Source organism: Lepisma saccharinum, chromosome 30 (genome assembly GCF_977018435.1).
Source record: "Lepisma saccharinum chromosome 30, izLepSacc3.1, whole genome shotgun sequence".
NCBI classification, from domain to species: domain Eukaryota; kingdom Metazoa; phylum Arthropoda; class Insecta; order Zygentoma; family Lepismatidae; genus Lepisma; species Lepisma saccharinum.
Window position 1 is genome coordinate 40,370,417 of NC_139258.1, and position 18,002 is coordinate 40,388,418.

At 40.1% G+C, this 18,002-nt stretch overlaps 1 protein-coding gene across 1 annotated transcript; it reads right to left on the minus strand.

The window, feature by feature from the left end:
• Positions 1 to 10,886: 10,886 nt before the first annotated feature.
• Positions 10,887 to 11,576, minus strand: LOC145981943 (uncharacterized protein C21orf140 homolog). The gene has a single exon (XM_083115438.1). The coding sequence runs from the start codon at positions 11,574 to 11,576 to the stop codon at positions 10,887 to 10,889; it is 690 nt and encodes a 229-aa protein (XP_082971564.1).
• Between the last annotated feature and the right edge of the window lie 6,426 nt (positions 11,577 to 18,002).

Below are 18,002 nucleotides of genomic sequence, written 5' to 3' on the forward strand. Positions count from 1 at the left end.
TGCGTCAGCAACAGATCCTGTGGTCTTGAATTTGTCATACCACAACTTAATGATCCTACCATCGGGCGGCAGTTTTCCGTACGATGTTTGAAACTGTGTCTGCACTGTTTTTTGTGACCTGCTCTCGTGAAACCACAGGACACACTCAGCTTTTTCCTGACTTGTGTACATTTCCGGTTTGCTGGACACTGGCACTGCTACACTACTGCAACGTTACAGAAACCTGAAACAAAAGAACTTGAATAGATTCCGAACATTTTGGTACCATTTTTTCATGTCTATGTTGCATATAGCGGGTACAGTTAATTTTTGTTATCATACAAAGACTTCTCGGACGCCCGATAGTTTGCCAGAGATTGGGAACTTGTAAAAATAAAGTTGTTGAAAAATAATATTTTGCCAACATTTTCGTCGTATTCGGTCAGAATGCTGTTCAGGTGAATGATCAACAGGCCATTGAGTTTAGATAATACGGAAGGTAACAGTGTTTCCTTAACTCGTAGAAGTGTTGCCAGCAATTACATGAGGTAAATTGGCATACTCTGTAAGGCTATGTGTAGGTGGGTGGTTGAGGTTAGTTTAGTTCATAATAGATTGTACATGATCGAATAAGTGTTGTCAACTCACTAATCGTAGGTTAGTTTAACTTGTGAAAAATCGTATGGAGAAATTTTCATGGTTTGAGTTGGCATTACTGACTGAGTCACGTAACCTGTCTCGACCAATCAGAGATAGCACATTTGAATGAAAATGGCTCATTTGATTATGTTGAACCCGGGAACCCCTACTACTATACCATACTCTGTAAGACTATGTGTAGGTGGGTGGGTGAGGTTAGTTTAGTTCGTAATAGATTGTCCATGATCGAATAAGTGTTGCCAACTCACTAGTTGTAGATTAGTTTAACTCGTAAAACATTCTATGGTGAAATTTTCATGGGGTGAGCTGGCAACACTGTGTGAGTCACGTGACCTGTCTCGACCAATCAGAGCCGTGCACCACTTGATGAAAATGCACCATTTAAAGTTGGTGAATCATACAATCTATACTACTCTCTGGCGTTTTATGCAAGTTCAGTCGAGCCTACTATTTAGATTGAAACTGGATTCGCCTTGCTTCCTTTCCATAAACATCTGTAACTTTGTTGATGAACAGATCTTTGTCTTTTTGTACTTTTTCACAATGCACAGATATCAAACAGAGAGCACTTAATGTAACCTCTGATCCATGTTTTTACGTGCCGAAGGATGCTGTATAAAAAAAGTAATAATTCAAAATGACGGGGTGTGAATCAAGTTCCGATCCCGACTTCAGAAATGATGTTCCGACATTAATTTTCGTAAACCTGAACAGCCGAGATATTCCAAAATATCTTATTTAAAAGAAGTTAAGTCCGATATTTATTACACTATAAATGTCTGAAATTGAAATTAACAGTGTTTATTTCAGAAGTGCAAAATCAATCACTTAAAGCGAAAATACTGTGTACAATTGGAGATTTTCACCGCAAAGGGAAATTACTAAAATTTCACAACCTCGTAGGGAAATTGAGATTTTTTTCAGTTCTGAAAGCCAGGATTATTAATATTTCCATCCCAATACCATCCCGACCAGACATTTTCGTTTCTTTCACCTAGTTAAGGCAGTCAACATGATTCTAATGTCACTTGAGAAAACGTTCTCTCTTTATATTTTGTACATTGAAGTTAATTGCTGTAACTGACAGGTTTTAAATCTTAGAAAACAATATTAATTGTAATAAAATATCGCCACAATTTCACTATTCGAATTACATTAACTTTGTCCCCTCTCCCGTCCCCAACGAGTAACCTTGATACCATCAGCATTGGTTTTTGCAATGTTTCCAGAAATGAGAGTAAATATCAAACATGTGATTGGACTTTCCCGGCTTGAAAACCGTCATACCTCGCTCACAATCTCCACGCCATAACTATGGTCCGACTGACAAGCTCTGTACAAGCCGCGTTGACTTTACTTTACTGTCATTAACCTTAACAGCGAATATATTGTTTCTTGTTGCTTCGGAAAAAGGTAATTGGAAATTAAAACTTGGTTTCTCTTGTATGAGGTTCCGTTAATATTTCTTCAAATTCAATTACGTTTTGGATAAGATTCACAATTTCATGATGAACATTCATGATAGTCTATTTCGTTTCTTCTATTTCACAATAGTATTTCCCCAAACCCTTTCACATTCACAACTACCGATCATCGTAACTTCCATTACAATTTACCTGAAAGAAGTACCAGTTTTTCTTTTCCATTCCAATCTTTTACTATGTGTCGATTGCCGGCTCGGTGGCAGAGCATGTTAAGTGATCGACTTTCCATCTCACCAACAAAATTCCAGCATTAGAGTCCTGGCCTGCACATGGGTGTTCTTTGTGGATGTCCCTTCATCAATTCCATGTAATCATCAATCATCCTCATGCTTGTTATTTTTCAAAAGTAGAATTGTCGTCATTTAGAGGAAAATCAGGTAGTTATTAAATGAAGCTTTCTTGGCGACGAATGATGAAGAGGTTTTCTCGGGATATCAGCCAGGTGATTTGCTGATAGGCTTCCGAGCTTCCCTGAAGATGAGAGTGACGTTAGTTCTCGAAAGCCTATCTGGAAGTCGCCTGGTTGCTATCCCGAGTAAACCTTTTCATCGCGTAGTTATTGTTGTGGATTAGTCTATCAAGATCATAAAATCATTATTTGATCACATAGTAAAGATAGGCAACACACTTGCGGCCATTCGTAACCACTAACAAGGTTGTACTTGTCTTACCACCATTATGAAATTGAGCTAAAACGTTCTACATTTACTAAGTAGTATTGGCAGAAAATTAGAATTTGGATATTCTTTCGTCTTCATCTTCTCACCTACGTCACTTCTACATAATGCACTGTATTTAAAACAATGTTATTGCTAAATATTGACTGAAATGATGGTCATGTTTGTGTAGTACATCAACGACGTAGAAGCTTTAAAAATATTTAAAAATAGGCACAAAATGTGGATATGTACTGTATGTGTCTTTGGGTCTATGAAATGCCAACTTTACATTAAATATTTTATCCAGTGGTGTATTCAGGATGTCATTTTGGATGGGAGACGCTGAACTTGATGGTTTTATGTAGTGTATAATAATGGTTGGTAAGATATTTATATTCATATACAGGGTGTGACATGAAGAATAGTACAATAACAAAGGAAAGTACAGCTGCGCCACCTGTCGTGCCCAAGAGCGACACAAAAGTCTGCCATTTATTTCGCCATGGGCCATTGGCTGTAGCAGGTGTATGTTCAGACTTTAGAAGCATACATGCGTGAGAAGAGCGTTGTATTGCAATTGCTTAATTCCAGACAAAAGATCGATGGATTGAACAGTGGCGTCAAGTGGGCTTCGTCACCAATAGGAAACACGAGAGGTTCGAGATGACAGTACGTACCCTTTGAAAATGTTCATCGAGTCTGTGCGTCTCTCCAGTCCTCAACGTTAGCTCCGTTGCGAATCAAGAACAGTATACATTAGTCGCGGTTCGCTGTTATGAATTAGGAACTGTAATTGACTGTTCTACCCATATGGTTCGCAATTTGTGCACTTTTCAAAGTATAGACCTGGTGTTTGGGGTATCCCTAATGGCAATGTATCTGTACTGCGCAACCATCAATATATATATTTTGTGTAGCTACCTTACATTTTTTATTATCGGCGTTTTCTTTTGTACTATTTCCCGTGGGTATGGGTGAAGGGTGAGTGTTAAAGACATGCGACCTGTATATACAAGAAGAACACTGGTGCATAAAAATGTAATATTTAAATGTATTTTCATAAATTCACAAGGGAAATTAATTATATTGCCTAAAATGAAATAAATAGCCAACTGGATCGAACATTTTATGAAACTTTATAAAAAATAATTTATAGTTAGAGTAAATTTATTTATTGAATTTTATTGGTGTCAGAAATTGGGAAATTGGTATGCGAACATAGGCTTTGTAATTTGGTAATTATTTGACACCAACCTCATCCTCACTCACAACTGGTTTCTATCTCTGGTAAGGCTGAGCCAACACCGATACCGAAAAACTGCATTTTTAAATTACATTACATATATTTTAATATTCTGATGTAATTCTTGAATATTCTAAAGTAAATGTCTTGCAAATTGATGTATATATTTGGAGAAGAATATTTAGACACCAATATTGATCAATATTTTGGACAAATTTTAATTATTGCAATTTTCAAGTATTGGTATCGGTTCAAATTGATATCGGCTCAACCCTAATCTATGGTCGATATTCTAATTCTTATCAAATCCAATTTCTTGTATGCATCATCCTTTTATCGGACATTTATCGGTGCCATTAAATCTGATTCAAATATACAAATATTTATTTTCAAAATAGTCTTGAATTTGAGGGGAATATTTTATATATTTTGCTGCGTATATTTGGTGGGGTATGTGTGTGTGTGACATATATGCATATGCAAAAAAATAACATCTCTACTGATTTCCTTAGGCGAATTCAACACAAGATTTCTTGCACGCGCTTATTGCAAGGGATATGGATTCAGATATGAAGGAAGAAGTAAGTATAATATATTTTAAACATTCAAAATTATCGATGGTGTTGTAAACTGTTGCAGTACTTTTATAAGAGTTTCAGAATTAAATGCAATTCACGATTCAAGACACATTATACTATTTTTAACACCTTCGGTGACCGAACGCAATCAGTAACATCTGCCGTTCAGGGCAAATGTTTTCATTTGGAGATGTCCCGCGCCCTTTCCCCCACTAGGGTTGTCCACGAGTAACACCCAATGCAGACATAGCTTGAAAGTTTCCCAACTGAAGATCACTCGTCCCAGAAATCGAACCCGGGTCTCCTGCATGCAGACAGAACACCAAATGCATCATCTGAAACAAAAAATACCTTTAACCCCTGTAGCCCAGACCATATGTTTAAGTGCATCATCGAGAAAGATGAAGGAAGGTGCAAAAAATGCATCAACTGATGCATTAAAGTACATCTGAATAGGAAGATATACTTACTTGGTGTTACCTTTGCAATGTACAAAAATGCATAAAACTGTAAACCTGATTCTTCGCATAGGCCATAAAACACACTTTAGTGAATCAAGTGATGCATTTCGGATGCAACAATAAATTTAATGCATTTAGTTTTCAGTATGTGCCTGATGCCTTACCGACTGCACCACCGCACAACTCTACAAAAACGTTTATTCACAGATATTTTCAGTAAGTATTACATACCTGCAGCTACTAACTAACGCGTTACTCTGTTCCATACACACAGAGTAACACCACAACAAACACATGCATAGCGAGGGAGAACAGCTGTGAACCACAAAACAACAGACAATCACCATCACAGAAAATGTTCCGCATGGCCACCGTTTTCTTCTAAGCACTTCCGCAAACGTTTATCTCAATGGTCGTGTACCCTACGAAGCACGTCAGGTGATACTTTTGCACATGCCTCAGTGATTCTACTTTTCAGGTGGGCAACACCATTAATTTTACACTGGTACACAATAGCCTCCCAGAGATAAAAATCCAAAGGAGTTAGGTCGGGTTACCGTGGTGGCCACTCAACGCTAAGCACTTTGTGAAGCGTTGTGTGACACGGAAACTAACTATCTTTTACTTTGATTTTTGCAGGTAAAACTCCAAGATGTTAACCCGTGAGGAGGGAATCGAAATCATTCTTTTGGCTGGAGGACGCAGTTCAGCGGTAATAGCAGCTGACTTCAACGTGCGTCATCCTAATTGAGACCCAGTGACAGACAGTGCATGAGAAAACTGTAACGTGCATTTACTGTAACGTTGTAATGCATATTACAATTATGAGTGATGGTTCTGAAAAGAGGTAACAGCCCATCAAATAAATTAATCTTGCCAGTTACTCAGCATGGGAAATTTAAGGTTAGAGACCTTCCTCCACATGTGAAGGTTGAAACTCGGAGATGGCGGTGGCTTAGCATATCACTAAGGCAAGGCCTTGGCCATCATAGGACAGTAACGTCAATCACCGGCTGTCAATCGTGCAGTGTCGATCATATGATATTATCGTATGATCAGGTGTCAGTCATCTAGAGCCAATCATCTGATGTCAATCAAGTAACATCACCATATGTCAATCACCAAGTGTCAATCAGATTATGGCAGCACTGTAGATGTGTCACACATCCCGTGCATATGTACCTAGAAGGTTACGCATCTAGTACGGATGTGCCTGGCAGAGCCTTCCTCATAGAAATAGGACAGTTTGCGAAGATAGCCACCAAAACAGGAAAGAGCATACTTCTGATTGACAGGCTGACTAATTAGGCAAGGCCAACAACAAATTACAAATACTGAAGATTGGAGAATTAAGTAGGTTGTGTGTGTCGAAACGCTGCTGTTACAGTTTGCAGGTTCAAAGGTAAGGATTACAACAAAGTTCAGTGTTTTTGGGAGACTTAGATGCTCCCCTTGTTGTACAACTTAACTGATATGATTGGGTTAGAACATAGCTTAGGATTAGGATACTAACAAAATAATATTCATTAGTTTTACATTAATAAATCTATATTGTCTCGAATTGTGAGTGTATCAGTAGGATAGTGTGCCCGGTTGAACGCCCTTATGTGGGGTTCAGTGTTGCCAACCCACCCCAAGAAAATTTCACCATGTGATATTTTACAGGCGAAGCTAACCTACCAATAGGAGTTGGCAACACTGACTAGTTGCTTCACAAACCTCTTGTTTTTTTTAAACATATGATATTTCACAGGCGAGGCTAACCTACAAGTTACAAGTTGACGGCGTAGCCTTCTATAAGATGATAAGTATGCAGTAAGATGAAGAAGACGCTGACTGGCAATAGCGGTGTTAATGCTTCCTCCTCTCTACCCCCCCCCCCCTCTCACCGGGCCTTCTCCCTTATGGCGCAGTGGTAGCCTTGTATTCAAGGGTTCGAAACTCGCACAAGTGGTTCTTGAAACTGTAGGTCCAGCCCCGATTAGCCTTACTTACAGGGGGCTCTTGTAACGCCACGGGGGGCGAAAAACATGCATACTTCTGTTGTTTTTTTCCACATGTATGTATGTATGTAATGCGATTTGTAGGGAAGGGGGCCAAATTTTTGAACTTACGGCTTAATTAATCTGCATGCATGCTTAATGTTTGACTTTTTGTTTCTAGTTCGACATAAGATACACATAATTTTACTTTTTGAAGTACAGTTAATATTTCTGATTAATTTTAATGTCTAAAAAAAGTGTGATCTATCGTGAACTAAACTAACCTCACTCACCCCGCATATAGCCTTACAGGTGACTCAAAGGCAGAAAGTGGTGCATAGCGTGACAGGTCCATGCAAGTAACTATCGTGAACTAAACTAACCTTACTCGCACACCCACACATACACTATGCCTTACAGAGTAAGGCAGCTATATTACTTGTAAGAGCTGACGGTTACCAACACACAAGATCTATTGCAAACTAAATTAACCTACGACATAAGCCATGAACACACCTTCCAGATAGGGTATAAGCAACTCACCTCTTGCAATTGTATAACGGGGGAAATTAACCTACAGCTAGCAACACTGTTTGAGCTGCTTTCGACGAGCCAAACTTACACTTTGCAAATAGGCTAAAGCTAATCTTCTACAGCTAGAGGCTTGAAACATATACCCTACCAGAGTATGCCAACTTACCTCATGTAAAAACAATAATTCTTACGGTTTTCACTGGTTAAGCTGTGACATACAACTATACGGTGTAAGCTTTTAGAAGGAACATGATTTCAGCCAATACGCAGCCAGTACTGTCGCGCTGTTGTCAAAGCAACTGCTAGAGAAGGGAAACGCAGAGAATTCTGTGCCCAATATTCAACTTTTTATATATATTAATGCATGCACGTGATATTTGATTACAATGAAATATATAGTGAATAATTCTACACAGGATTATATCATATCACTGCAGCATATAAGAGAAACTCGTAACCGAAAGAAGTTTGAAGGCATTTATTATAGAGGAACTGGAAGACCATCATCATCTCTCTCGTTTCTGTTTTCCGGCATGTGTCCCAGGAGATTTGAATAGGGGTTCAACGATTTCTGTTGTAGATATTTTACCCTGTTTTATAATACGCAACACGGTACACCAAACGGTTTAGCCGTAAGTTCTCGACTCTGAGAAAACACTGTTTAAGCACACACGTCTTGCGAACGCCAATTCCTTGAAGTAAGAATAAGCTTTAAAACTAAGATTTCTGTCTTGTGAACGTAATACGAGTATTTTACCCTTGGTGCCTGTACTACTGGTACGTACTAGGTTTCGAGAAAGACATTATTAATTTGATTTGATTTGCTTTATTTTACTTCGCTTTTCTGTCACTTTTGGCTAATTGCAAAGATAGTAATGAGTGACGATATAATGAAATTGATGAAGAGCCATTCATAAACATCCATGTCCAGGCCAGGATTCGAACCCGGAACTCCTGGCGTCGTAGCGCGATATGCTAACCACTCTACAATGGCGCCGGCGCGACATTATTAAATAACACTCAGGCAACACACGCACTATTGAATAATTATCGAACATAAGGGCTGTATTTCACAACGCGCTACAACGCCAGGAGTCCCGGGTTCGAATCCCCGCCTGGGCATAGGTGTTTGTAAGTGTCCTTTCATCAATTCCATCATATCATCACCCATCCTCATCTTTGCGTTTATCCAAAAGTGGCAGAAAAACGAAGTAAAATAAATCAATCAATACGAGTAAGGGCTGTATTGAATCCTCTCACAACTGTTCTTCGCGGCGTACGAATAAAATTATCTTACACCTTCCTTGTTACGAAAACGCAGAACTCCAACTGCCTTACTTAACTGACTCGCAATGTTCGTGAACGCCGACGACAATGAAGGGTCATTGTGCATATTCAGCCGAATTTAACACCCATAGCTTTACCAAGACAAAACTCAGCGGGGTCAACACGGTGGCAACGAAGAAAAACAACAAACGGAAGGAAAAGGAAAGGATCATTGTGCGTGTGTGTAGAGACGTGTTATTTCCCGTGTTTCTTCTAGAAACGATAACTCCGGCTGTAGGCGACGGAAATTCATGGGACTTGGACAGTCAGGTTCAAAATGTCGTGCCCTGCAAGGTTCGGCATTTTTTAATTTTTTAATAGCAAGCAGATGAACTGGCCTTACAATAAAAAAAAAAGTCCGCGCGTTCATTATATCCCCAGCGGTTAACAAAGGGAGCGGTGCTCTTTGTTAAAAGAAACACCCAAGCGGGCGGTTTTCTCTTGATGAAACTGGAGTAGGAAAGCGATGTTGCCAAATTGAAGGAAAGGGTAAAGAAAAAGAAAGAGAAACAAACAACTTAAAGAATATGTAAAGAGAAAAGAAATACAGATAAAGATAAAAAATAAAAATATTAATAAAGATAGGAAAGAGGCATATTATCGGGTGACAAGAAATAACCCGTACTAATGTTTGCGATCATAAAGTTATTAAACCGACACAATTGAGCAAAACAACACTGAAGAACAATGACATGGGACCTTAGGAACAAGATGTTCAACTGGTTTCGAAGTGGCCTCCCTGGGCGGCGATACAGAGGTCCAAACGGGCTTTGAAATTTTGGGCAATGGGCCGCAGGTCCTCGGGCGACAATCGGTTCCACTCATGACGCAGCAATTGCTTCAGCGACTCCAAACTGTGGTGGCATTTAGCACATACCCTGGCCTCCAAAATCGACCACAGACTGTAGTCCATTGGGTTGAGGTCCGGCGAGTAGGGCGGCCATTCCGTCGATGCGATGTAGTCCGAAAAATGGGTTCTGCACCACGCTTGCGTCATTTTCGCATTGTGGGCCGGAGCGGATACTTGCTGGAATGTCCATTGTGTATCGCCGGAGTGCTGCTGGGCCCACGGAAGGACAACGTTCTCGAGAATGTTGCGGCGGTACACTTCTTGGTTGCTTTTGACCCCTTGATCCACGAAAACCAGTGTCGTCTTGCCGCTTGCGCAAATTCCGCCCCACACCATGACCGACTGCGGATTTTGGCGGTGTTGGACGATGGCTGAGGTACCAGGAGCCCCTGCAGACCAGGTCCTGTTGTTTTGGTGGTTGTGCGCCTGCTCCACGGTGAACAGCTTCTCGTCTGTGAAAAGAATGCGCTCCCATTGCTGACCTGCGGCCCGGCACTTCAGAGGGCGGCATCTTTTGAGTCGCAGGCGCTTGATTTCGTCCGTGAGAAGTTGAACTTTTTGGAGCTTGTACGCCTTGAGGTTGATGTTCTTTTTCGCCATTTGCCGCACTGATTCGCTGTTGATCCCGATCTCACGGGCGACTTTTCTCATGGAGACCCTCGGATTTCGCTGAACTCGCTTTTTGATGATCTTGCGGTTCTGGGACGTGTTGATGGTAGGCTTTCTTCCTCTTCTGGGACGGTCGCCTTCATGGCCGAGCTCCTTGAATCGCCGAACTGCATCTGAGACTGTCATTTTTGGAACACCCAGCAAACGAACAATTTCACATTGACGCTTTCCCTGACGCCACAGTTAAAAAATTGCACTGCGTTTGGTTGACAGTCTGAAACACAAAGACTGTAATCGTTATGAAGCCGAAACAACAAGTACAGTTACAAAAGACTATGGAGAATCCAATAACACAACAATTATTTGGCTACGATACACTACATTCTTGGCAGGATACGCCAAACTTTGTACGGGTTATTTCTTGTCACCCATTATAAATCCTCATATTTACACTGAATACCCCTAACTTTTCTACTCGAAAAATATATTATTCAGAATATACATATATAGTTAATTTACCTTCACTCATCGTCATCGTCATCGTCATCGTCATCGTCATCACTGTCTCCCACGTGAATCACGAATCTCTCCTGGTTGCTATCCGTGTCGTGGTTAATATATTTACTCTCAATTTTCATGGTGTGTTGAATACAGGACAACCAAAGCTGAGCATCAATTGTCTCTGTTCCATCACGCAACAGCTGGCATACACTGGCACTTAGAGTAGGAGATACATTGTTTTTCCTCACATATGATTTTAACTTGGCCCACACCAGTTCTATGGGATTAAACATGCAATGGTAGGGAGGGAGTCGCAACACTTCATGTCCACGTGAGGCTGCAAACTCATCCACTACGTACTTTTTACTAATGTTTGCCGATTTAATTATTTCTACTAAAAGGGCTTTTATAGGCACAGGTTTCGGTACTGGAATGTCGTGCCTCTCCATGAAGGAAATAATATCCTGCAGTTTTGTCTTCATAGTTGGGATTTTCACTAGCAACCTCGAGTGGTAACTTGCATTATCGCAAATTATGATACACTTCTTATCACTTGGCAAATTTGGCAGCAGATTATTGGTAAACCAATTTTCAAACACTTGTCCGGTCATTTCGTCGTGACTATCAGCTTTACAATCTCCAATGTTCTTAGCTGAAAGATACAAACAATTTGGGACCCACCCCTCACTGCTCCCAGCATGGAGCACCATGATGCGTTTTCCTCGTGCTGACGGCGACTTCAAAATACAGTTGCAAGTACCATCGTCCCACCCTTTTTTGACGACGTCGTGAGTGTCGAACCAAGTTTCATCTAAATAAACAATCTAGCAGCCTTCTGATCTCAACCTATTGAGTTTGTGAAGGTAACGATACCGCCAAGCAACAATTCTTGACGACTCCATTATTGCATTTCTTTTCTTCAGCTTACGAAAAGAAAAACCAAGTTTCTTCAGAAGCTCTCGAAGCGTCGTTTGTTTGTAAGGGAAGTCTGATATTAGTTTCAGTTGCGTTAATAATTCACAGACACTTGGTGCGCGTCCTTTAGAAAAAAAAATTGTACGTCTCTCTCCTAACAAAATCGCAAACAAACTCGTCCACTTTATGATTTTTTTCTTTTTATTACCAGGCTTCTTTGGTGTAACTGTGCCTCTTGCTGTGATCTTTCGCACTGTTTTCCTGTCTAATTTCAAAATATTTGCTGTCTCCGATATTGGTCCTCTTCCTGAATTTTTCCTGGAGACATATTCGTGCAGACTGCATACAAATTCTTAAGCTTGTTTGTTCAGAATTCTCTTTCTTTTCCTTAGAACTCTGGAACTGCCCTGGGGGTCACTTTCGTCAGTTAAATTCTCATGCCCAACAACGTTTGCTAAAGGAACCTGGTTTGCAACCCACGGTCTCCACATGCTAATAACAAATCAAAAATCGAATATAAAAACTAAAAGCACAACACTATAAAAAAGCAACAACACAGCACCATAACACAACAAAGAAATAACACAACACAACAAAATCAACCCCGCACGTGGTTATGGCGCAAAAATAACGAGAGGCTCACGCACCCGCCTCCTCCGCCTTGCAACTACAAGAAATGTAAATAAAATGTGGCAACAACGTCTGAGTGCACGCGCTTATCGGGAGCGGTCTGGCTATTGTTGGCTATTGTTTCCAGTGTTAAGTTTTATCAAAGGGTTGCCGATGGGGATTTAATGAACGCGCAGACTTTATGAAGACCCGTCTCACTGTGTCGGTTGCAGTTATTCTGTGGTAATTATGCCTTAGCCGATGGCGTTCTCGCCAATTCCGATTAGCCTTTCCGTGCATAAAGTGAACTTAAAGCTACACAGTGCACTGTACACAGTGAAACGTGTACTTTTTTCGCTATAGCCTCGTGTGACTGCACTAAAAGATGTGTCTGTAACTAGGAAAATAAAAAATACCATTAACTCCGATACTTTAAAAATGTGAATCAGGTCCCTTTCTGCTATAAACCATTCATATATTTTTCTTGGATCAATTATGACTATGAGGATGAAAGAATCAGAAATACAATATTATTTAACAAGCAGTATATATGTTAAAAAGTTCCTAGAGAGGGATGTACTTGATACAAGAATGTAATTACTAGAGAATGATTGATTGAATTGTAGGACACCCGGGAAGCCTTGAACTGTTCTTGTTGAAACTAAGTGACACTGCTGTGAAGTGGTTTTTAGTGTTCAGTTACCAAGCCCCGTGGTAGCCATTCTAGCATCTTAGAAAGGTAGTTGAATCGATATTTCATTGGAAATAATATGTTTTCAATTGTTGGAGGGAAAGCAAGCATCCAGTTTGTATGAAAAAGCTATTTCGTCCACTCCTGTTGGCCCACCCAGCGAAACCAAGCTTTAAACACACGTACGAATATGCATGAGTTGATTTATTTATTTCTTCTTCTCTTTTTCTGAGAGCATATGTGAGTCTTATTCAAGAACTGGAATGATTGTGCCTTTCGAATCGAATTTAAGGAGGGAGTACCATGACAAATATCTACTGAAGTTTTAAGATGAGTCATATTACTGTAGAGTTGTGTATGTCCTCTCCTAAGTTAGTGTCTCGTACGGTTTCCAATGTGGACAGGTTAGAAACAAGTGCAGTAAATAAGAATCCCTTTGGCATAATCCTTAATATATATATAATATTGTTATTATTATCCTGCTGAAAATGATGTTATGATGATAGCCGTCGCCATTTCAGAGTGGCAAATGTTTAACATTAATTGTTGAATTTTATTTTAGGCTAGACATATTCAACAAATTCATTTGATTAAAATATTTTACATTTTAAATGTTTGAGAAAACGCTTTTTTTGGTTAGAGAAGAGAGAGAGTGATTGAATAATTTCGAGGAGAACATCTTAATAGGGGACAGTGTAACCACTATGTTATCGATGAGAACAAGACAAGAACAACATTACCACTATGCTATCGGGATGAAGGATATTTTCTCATTATCAATTGTGTCTACGTGCCTGTCTGCATCCATACCTATACCGAGAGATTCGCTCAATCGCACGAGCTATGGCAGCCTTGGGTATCTTGTCATCCTCTGTAAGCATCCAAGCAACCACATGTATAAATAAATTAGACTCCCACACATCATGCTCTTTCATGTCCAAATAGATTCGCTTTCTCCAGCATCAGGGGAGCTCGTATACCATGAGGGGTTGAATGGACCTAAAAGCAAAATCGGTTAGGATGGAAAAATAGTGGATCTATAGATCTTTCTCAAATCAGGATAGGCTTGTATTTGTCCTCATCGGGTTTAAGAAGCTTAGGTTGGTTGTTTCCCACTGCACTATTTCAATTTTTGAATACTCACATGTTAGTTATGAACGCATCGTTGACATCCTGTCTGATCATATACCGTGCGTCCATTTCGATCTGCAGCAGAGAGATCGGGAGAAGCGTGGCGGGCGGCGCTGACGGAGATGCCGACATTTGCGGCCTGTAATGCCCGCTTATTTTTATAGACATATGCAGACATTTATATAAATATTGCAAAACAAGCACTAACCTGTGTTATAACACGCAAAAGTTCTTCTGTAATTCATTTAAGTTCTGCTCTTATATACACAAATAAATACGCTATAGAAACGATGTTAAGAGCCACAGATAATAAAGCATTTTAATCATAGTTTTGACCAGTAACGTCCTGCTTAGGTTTATATCCTTGAAAGAGTTTTGTGTCGATGGGGATCGTTTGGAGGTTTCGAATGTGCAACACTGTATCAGGATTACACTGCAGACGAAACCGATAAAAGTGAATGGTTTTCGTGAGCTTCCTTGCAATCCGAAATATCCGAGCTCGAGTTTTTTGTTCCTTCGCGACTAGATGAAGACAGAGTTGTAAATATAGTGGCGAGCAATGTAAACCAAGAGCGTGTTAATTTCGTACTGTGCGCAAGAGTGTTATTCTTGGTTACTTGCAGTTACTTGTTTGTGTTATTGTAGTGTGTATGTGTGGCGTGTCAGTGAGACGATTGGAATGCCAGCCGCAAGATTCACGTTAGAACAAAGATTTTTTATGTATGACACGTACGTGAAAACAAACTCGTGTCGAGACGTGTGTAGGTAATTTGTACAGAAATTCCCATGCGTTTCAACTCCACACACAGAGATACGGTTAGACATTTTGTCCTTAAATTACGAGAAACTGTATCGTTAAATTTTAAAACACCTAAGCAAAAACGACGGATTCTAACCGAAGCAAAACTCGATGATATTGGTGCAGCGTTAGAACGTTCTCCAAACAAACCTCTACGCCGTGTTTCACAAGAGGTGGGCGTGTCAAAATCATCGGCACATACTAAAATTAAAACCATACTCTTATAACACAGGTTAGTGCTCGTTTTGCAATATTTATATAATTGTCTGCATATGTCCATAAAAATAAGCGGGCATTTCAGGCCGCAAATGTCGGCATCTCCGTCAGCGCCGCCCGCCACGCTTCTCCCGATCTCTCGGCTGCAAATCGAAATGGACGCACGGTATGTGTTTGGGTTGAGCCCCTCGCAATATTTCTTCTTGTCATCTGATTTCTATATTGAACATTAGAAACGACACATTTTTCAATTAACAGTATTTTCATGTCATGTCAACCTACGTCATCCGACCTAGATCAGGATATGTATTTTTTGCATTTTATTGGTCGGGTTCTATATGTACAGCTATAGGTAAACGTTGTAACTTAAGCCCTCAGAGTCGTAGACCGACAAAAGTACACCTCTGTTAACCGCCTCGTGTGGGGAGGGACAATTGTAGTTGTTGGTGTAATACACTTTGAAGAAGACGTGCCCCCACTTCGTCAATTTCATCAAAATAACCATTATTCATCCTCATCGTTGCCATTAGCCAAAATAGCCTCGCGTCCTCTTCTTTCTACAATTTTCGTAGTGATCTCCGTTCGCCCCTTGGCTTTTGCAGATTAACAAAAATCGTCTGAAGTTTGAACACGCATACCGGTGCAAGCTGTTTTTGTGATTGTTCTCCTCGATTATTCAAAGTGCCTAATTTTCCCATATTCAAATACACACAAGTGAAGGGCGTTCATGCCACATTACTGATTTTAAATTGTATTCTCGGAGCCATTCACACATTTCCTAACATTGTTGCCTTGTAGTCGATAAGTTGTGCAGGTACAGCTGTGAAGTTGTTAAAAGACCCAACACAGACAAGTCCCCCCCATCGACATATATTTTTAACTAGAAAATTGTTATGATTACAGTACACCCATATCAGTATACAATAACATGGTGCCATTTTTTTCTGTTTTTGTTGCCAACAAAAAGCAAATCTACAGACCACAGGTTCGAGAAACAAGACATTGTTTTAAAAGAAATTCTCCTGCACATAACATGGACCACCTATAGCAATGATATAATATAGATCGAATTAACAAATATAATTCAAAGTTATGTAATAAGATTTGGTTTAGTATTTAATCACAGCAGCAAAAACAAACTCTCCATTCGCTTCACATCAGAGATTAACTATATTTTGCATACATGCAGGTACGCCATCGCGAGGTGTGCTATTGGAAGACACGGCGCCTTCAATACAAGTGAGGCAGTGGAGTAAAATTCTTTCTTTCCATGCATTGATCTGAACCCTCTTGTCTAAATAAAACAAAAGCTCCGGTCCCATCTGGAGACTGCAAAACTGATATGTATGTCTATTCAGAAAAACCACCCATGGACAATACCGTTTCGCCCTCCATGTGTAATGGCTGAACGCGAAGATGCTCGAGACTGCTTTCGAAATTATTTTCAGCCTCACAATTTCATCACACACAGGTAAAGAAGTAAAAGTCTCTCCTTCCCTCGCTTTTAGCCATCGTCCAGTGTCCTTCTACGTAGCGTGACTAGCAAATGTATTGAAATCGAAATAAGAATTATCCATTTTTTTCGGTCTCCCCCTCCCTTTTTTGCATGCATGTTGCGCTAATATTGAAAACACACCGCTATGCTTTAATAAAAAGAACATCCATTGTACAACTGTATAGGTCGAGGTTCATAAGCCTCGTCCATCTCATGCCAGGGACTGCATATTTTGTGTACAGTTTATAGTGGCATCATATTCCTTCACTCGAGAGACTTGCAAGACAGGACAGGTTAAAACTCATTACTACAAGGGATGATCGAAAAAAAGGTTACAAAACATATAACTTTTGTTTTATTGACTGTAACAATTTATGTGTAAATTAATAACATGTTTGACTTGTTGCGAGTTTGAGGACTTCGGATTCTGACCATGTATACCCGAGAAGCGAACATTTAAAATGGTGACTCGTCTAGAAAATTGGTCACGAGTAGAAGTGAGGGCAGTGGTGCTGTTACTGTGGGCCAAAAACACTACCTGCTGACATTCATAGGCAGATTTGTGGAAATGTATGGGGAGAAGCCAATTTCAAGGCAACGTGTAGCGAAGTGGTGTCGTGCCTACAAAGAAGGACGGACCAGTATTGTTAATAACAACCTTGGACACAGCAGTAGGCCCAGTACCTCAACTACTGACGTGAACTGTGCTCTTGTGGATGAGTGTATTCGTGAGGACAGAAGCTCAATATGAGCTGAGCTGGGACTACCATTATCTGACATGTGATGATGTCAAAAGAGCTGCCTCACGGTGGCTACGAGAACTTGACGCGAGTTTCTGTGCAACCGGTATGGAAAACCTCATCTACCGTTCTGACAAGTGCTTGAACAAAAAAAAAAAAGGTGATTACATCGAGGATTAGTGTTGAGTGCCCTCCATCATCAGGTGTGTTGATCTTCCAGGTATGTCTAACACATACGCCATAATAGGCTTTGTAACCTTTTTTTTCTTCGATCACCCCTCGTAGATCTGTTTTTTGTCCATATGACAATGCTTGCTGTTAGTGATGAAATTTTTTATGCTGTTTAACCTAACAGCTGAGGGGCCGGGGCATTCCACATTTACCTTTGGTAGTGTAATAAAATGTCAATGTTTTAAGTTATGCAATAATTTTTGACATTATATTCATGTCCATTCCCAAAACTTAGATTTATATGCACAACCAACTCGCTCTTGCAATATATTATCTATTGTGAAAGGTTCTCGCATGTTCGCCAAACAG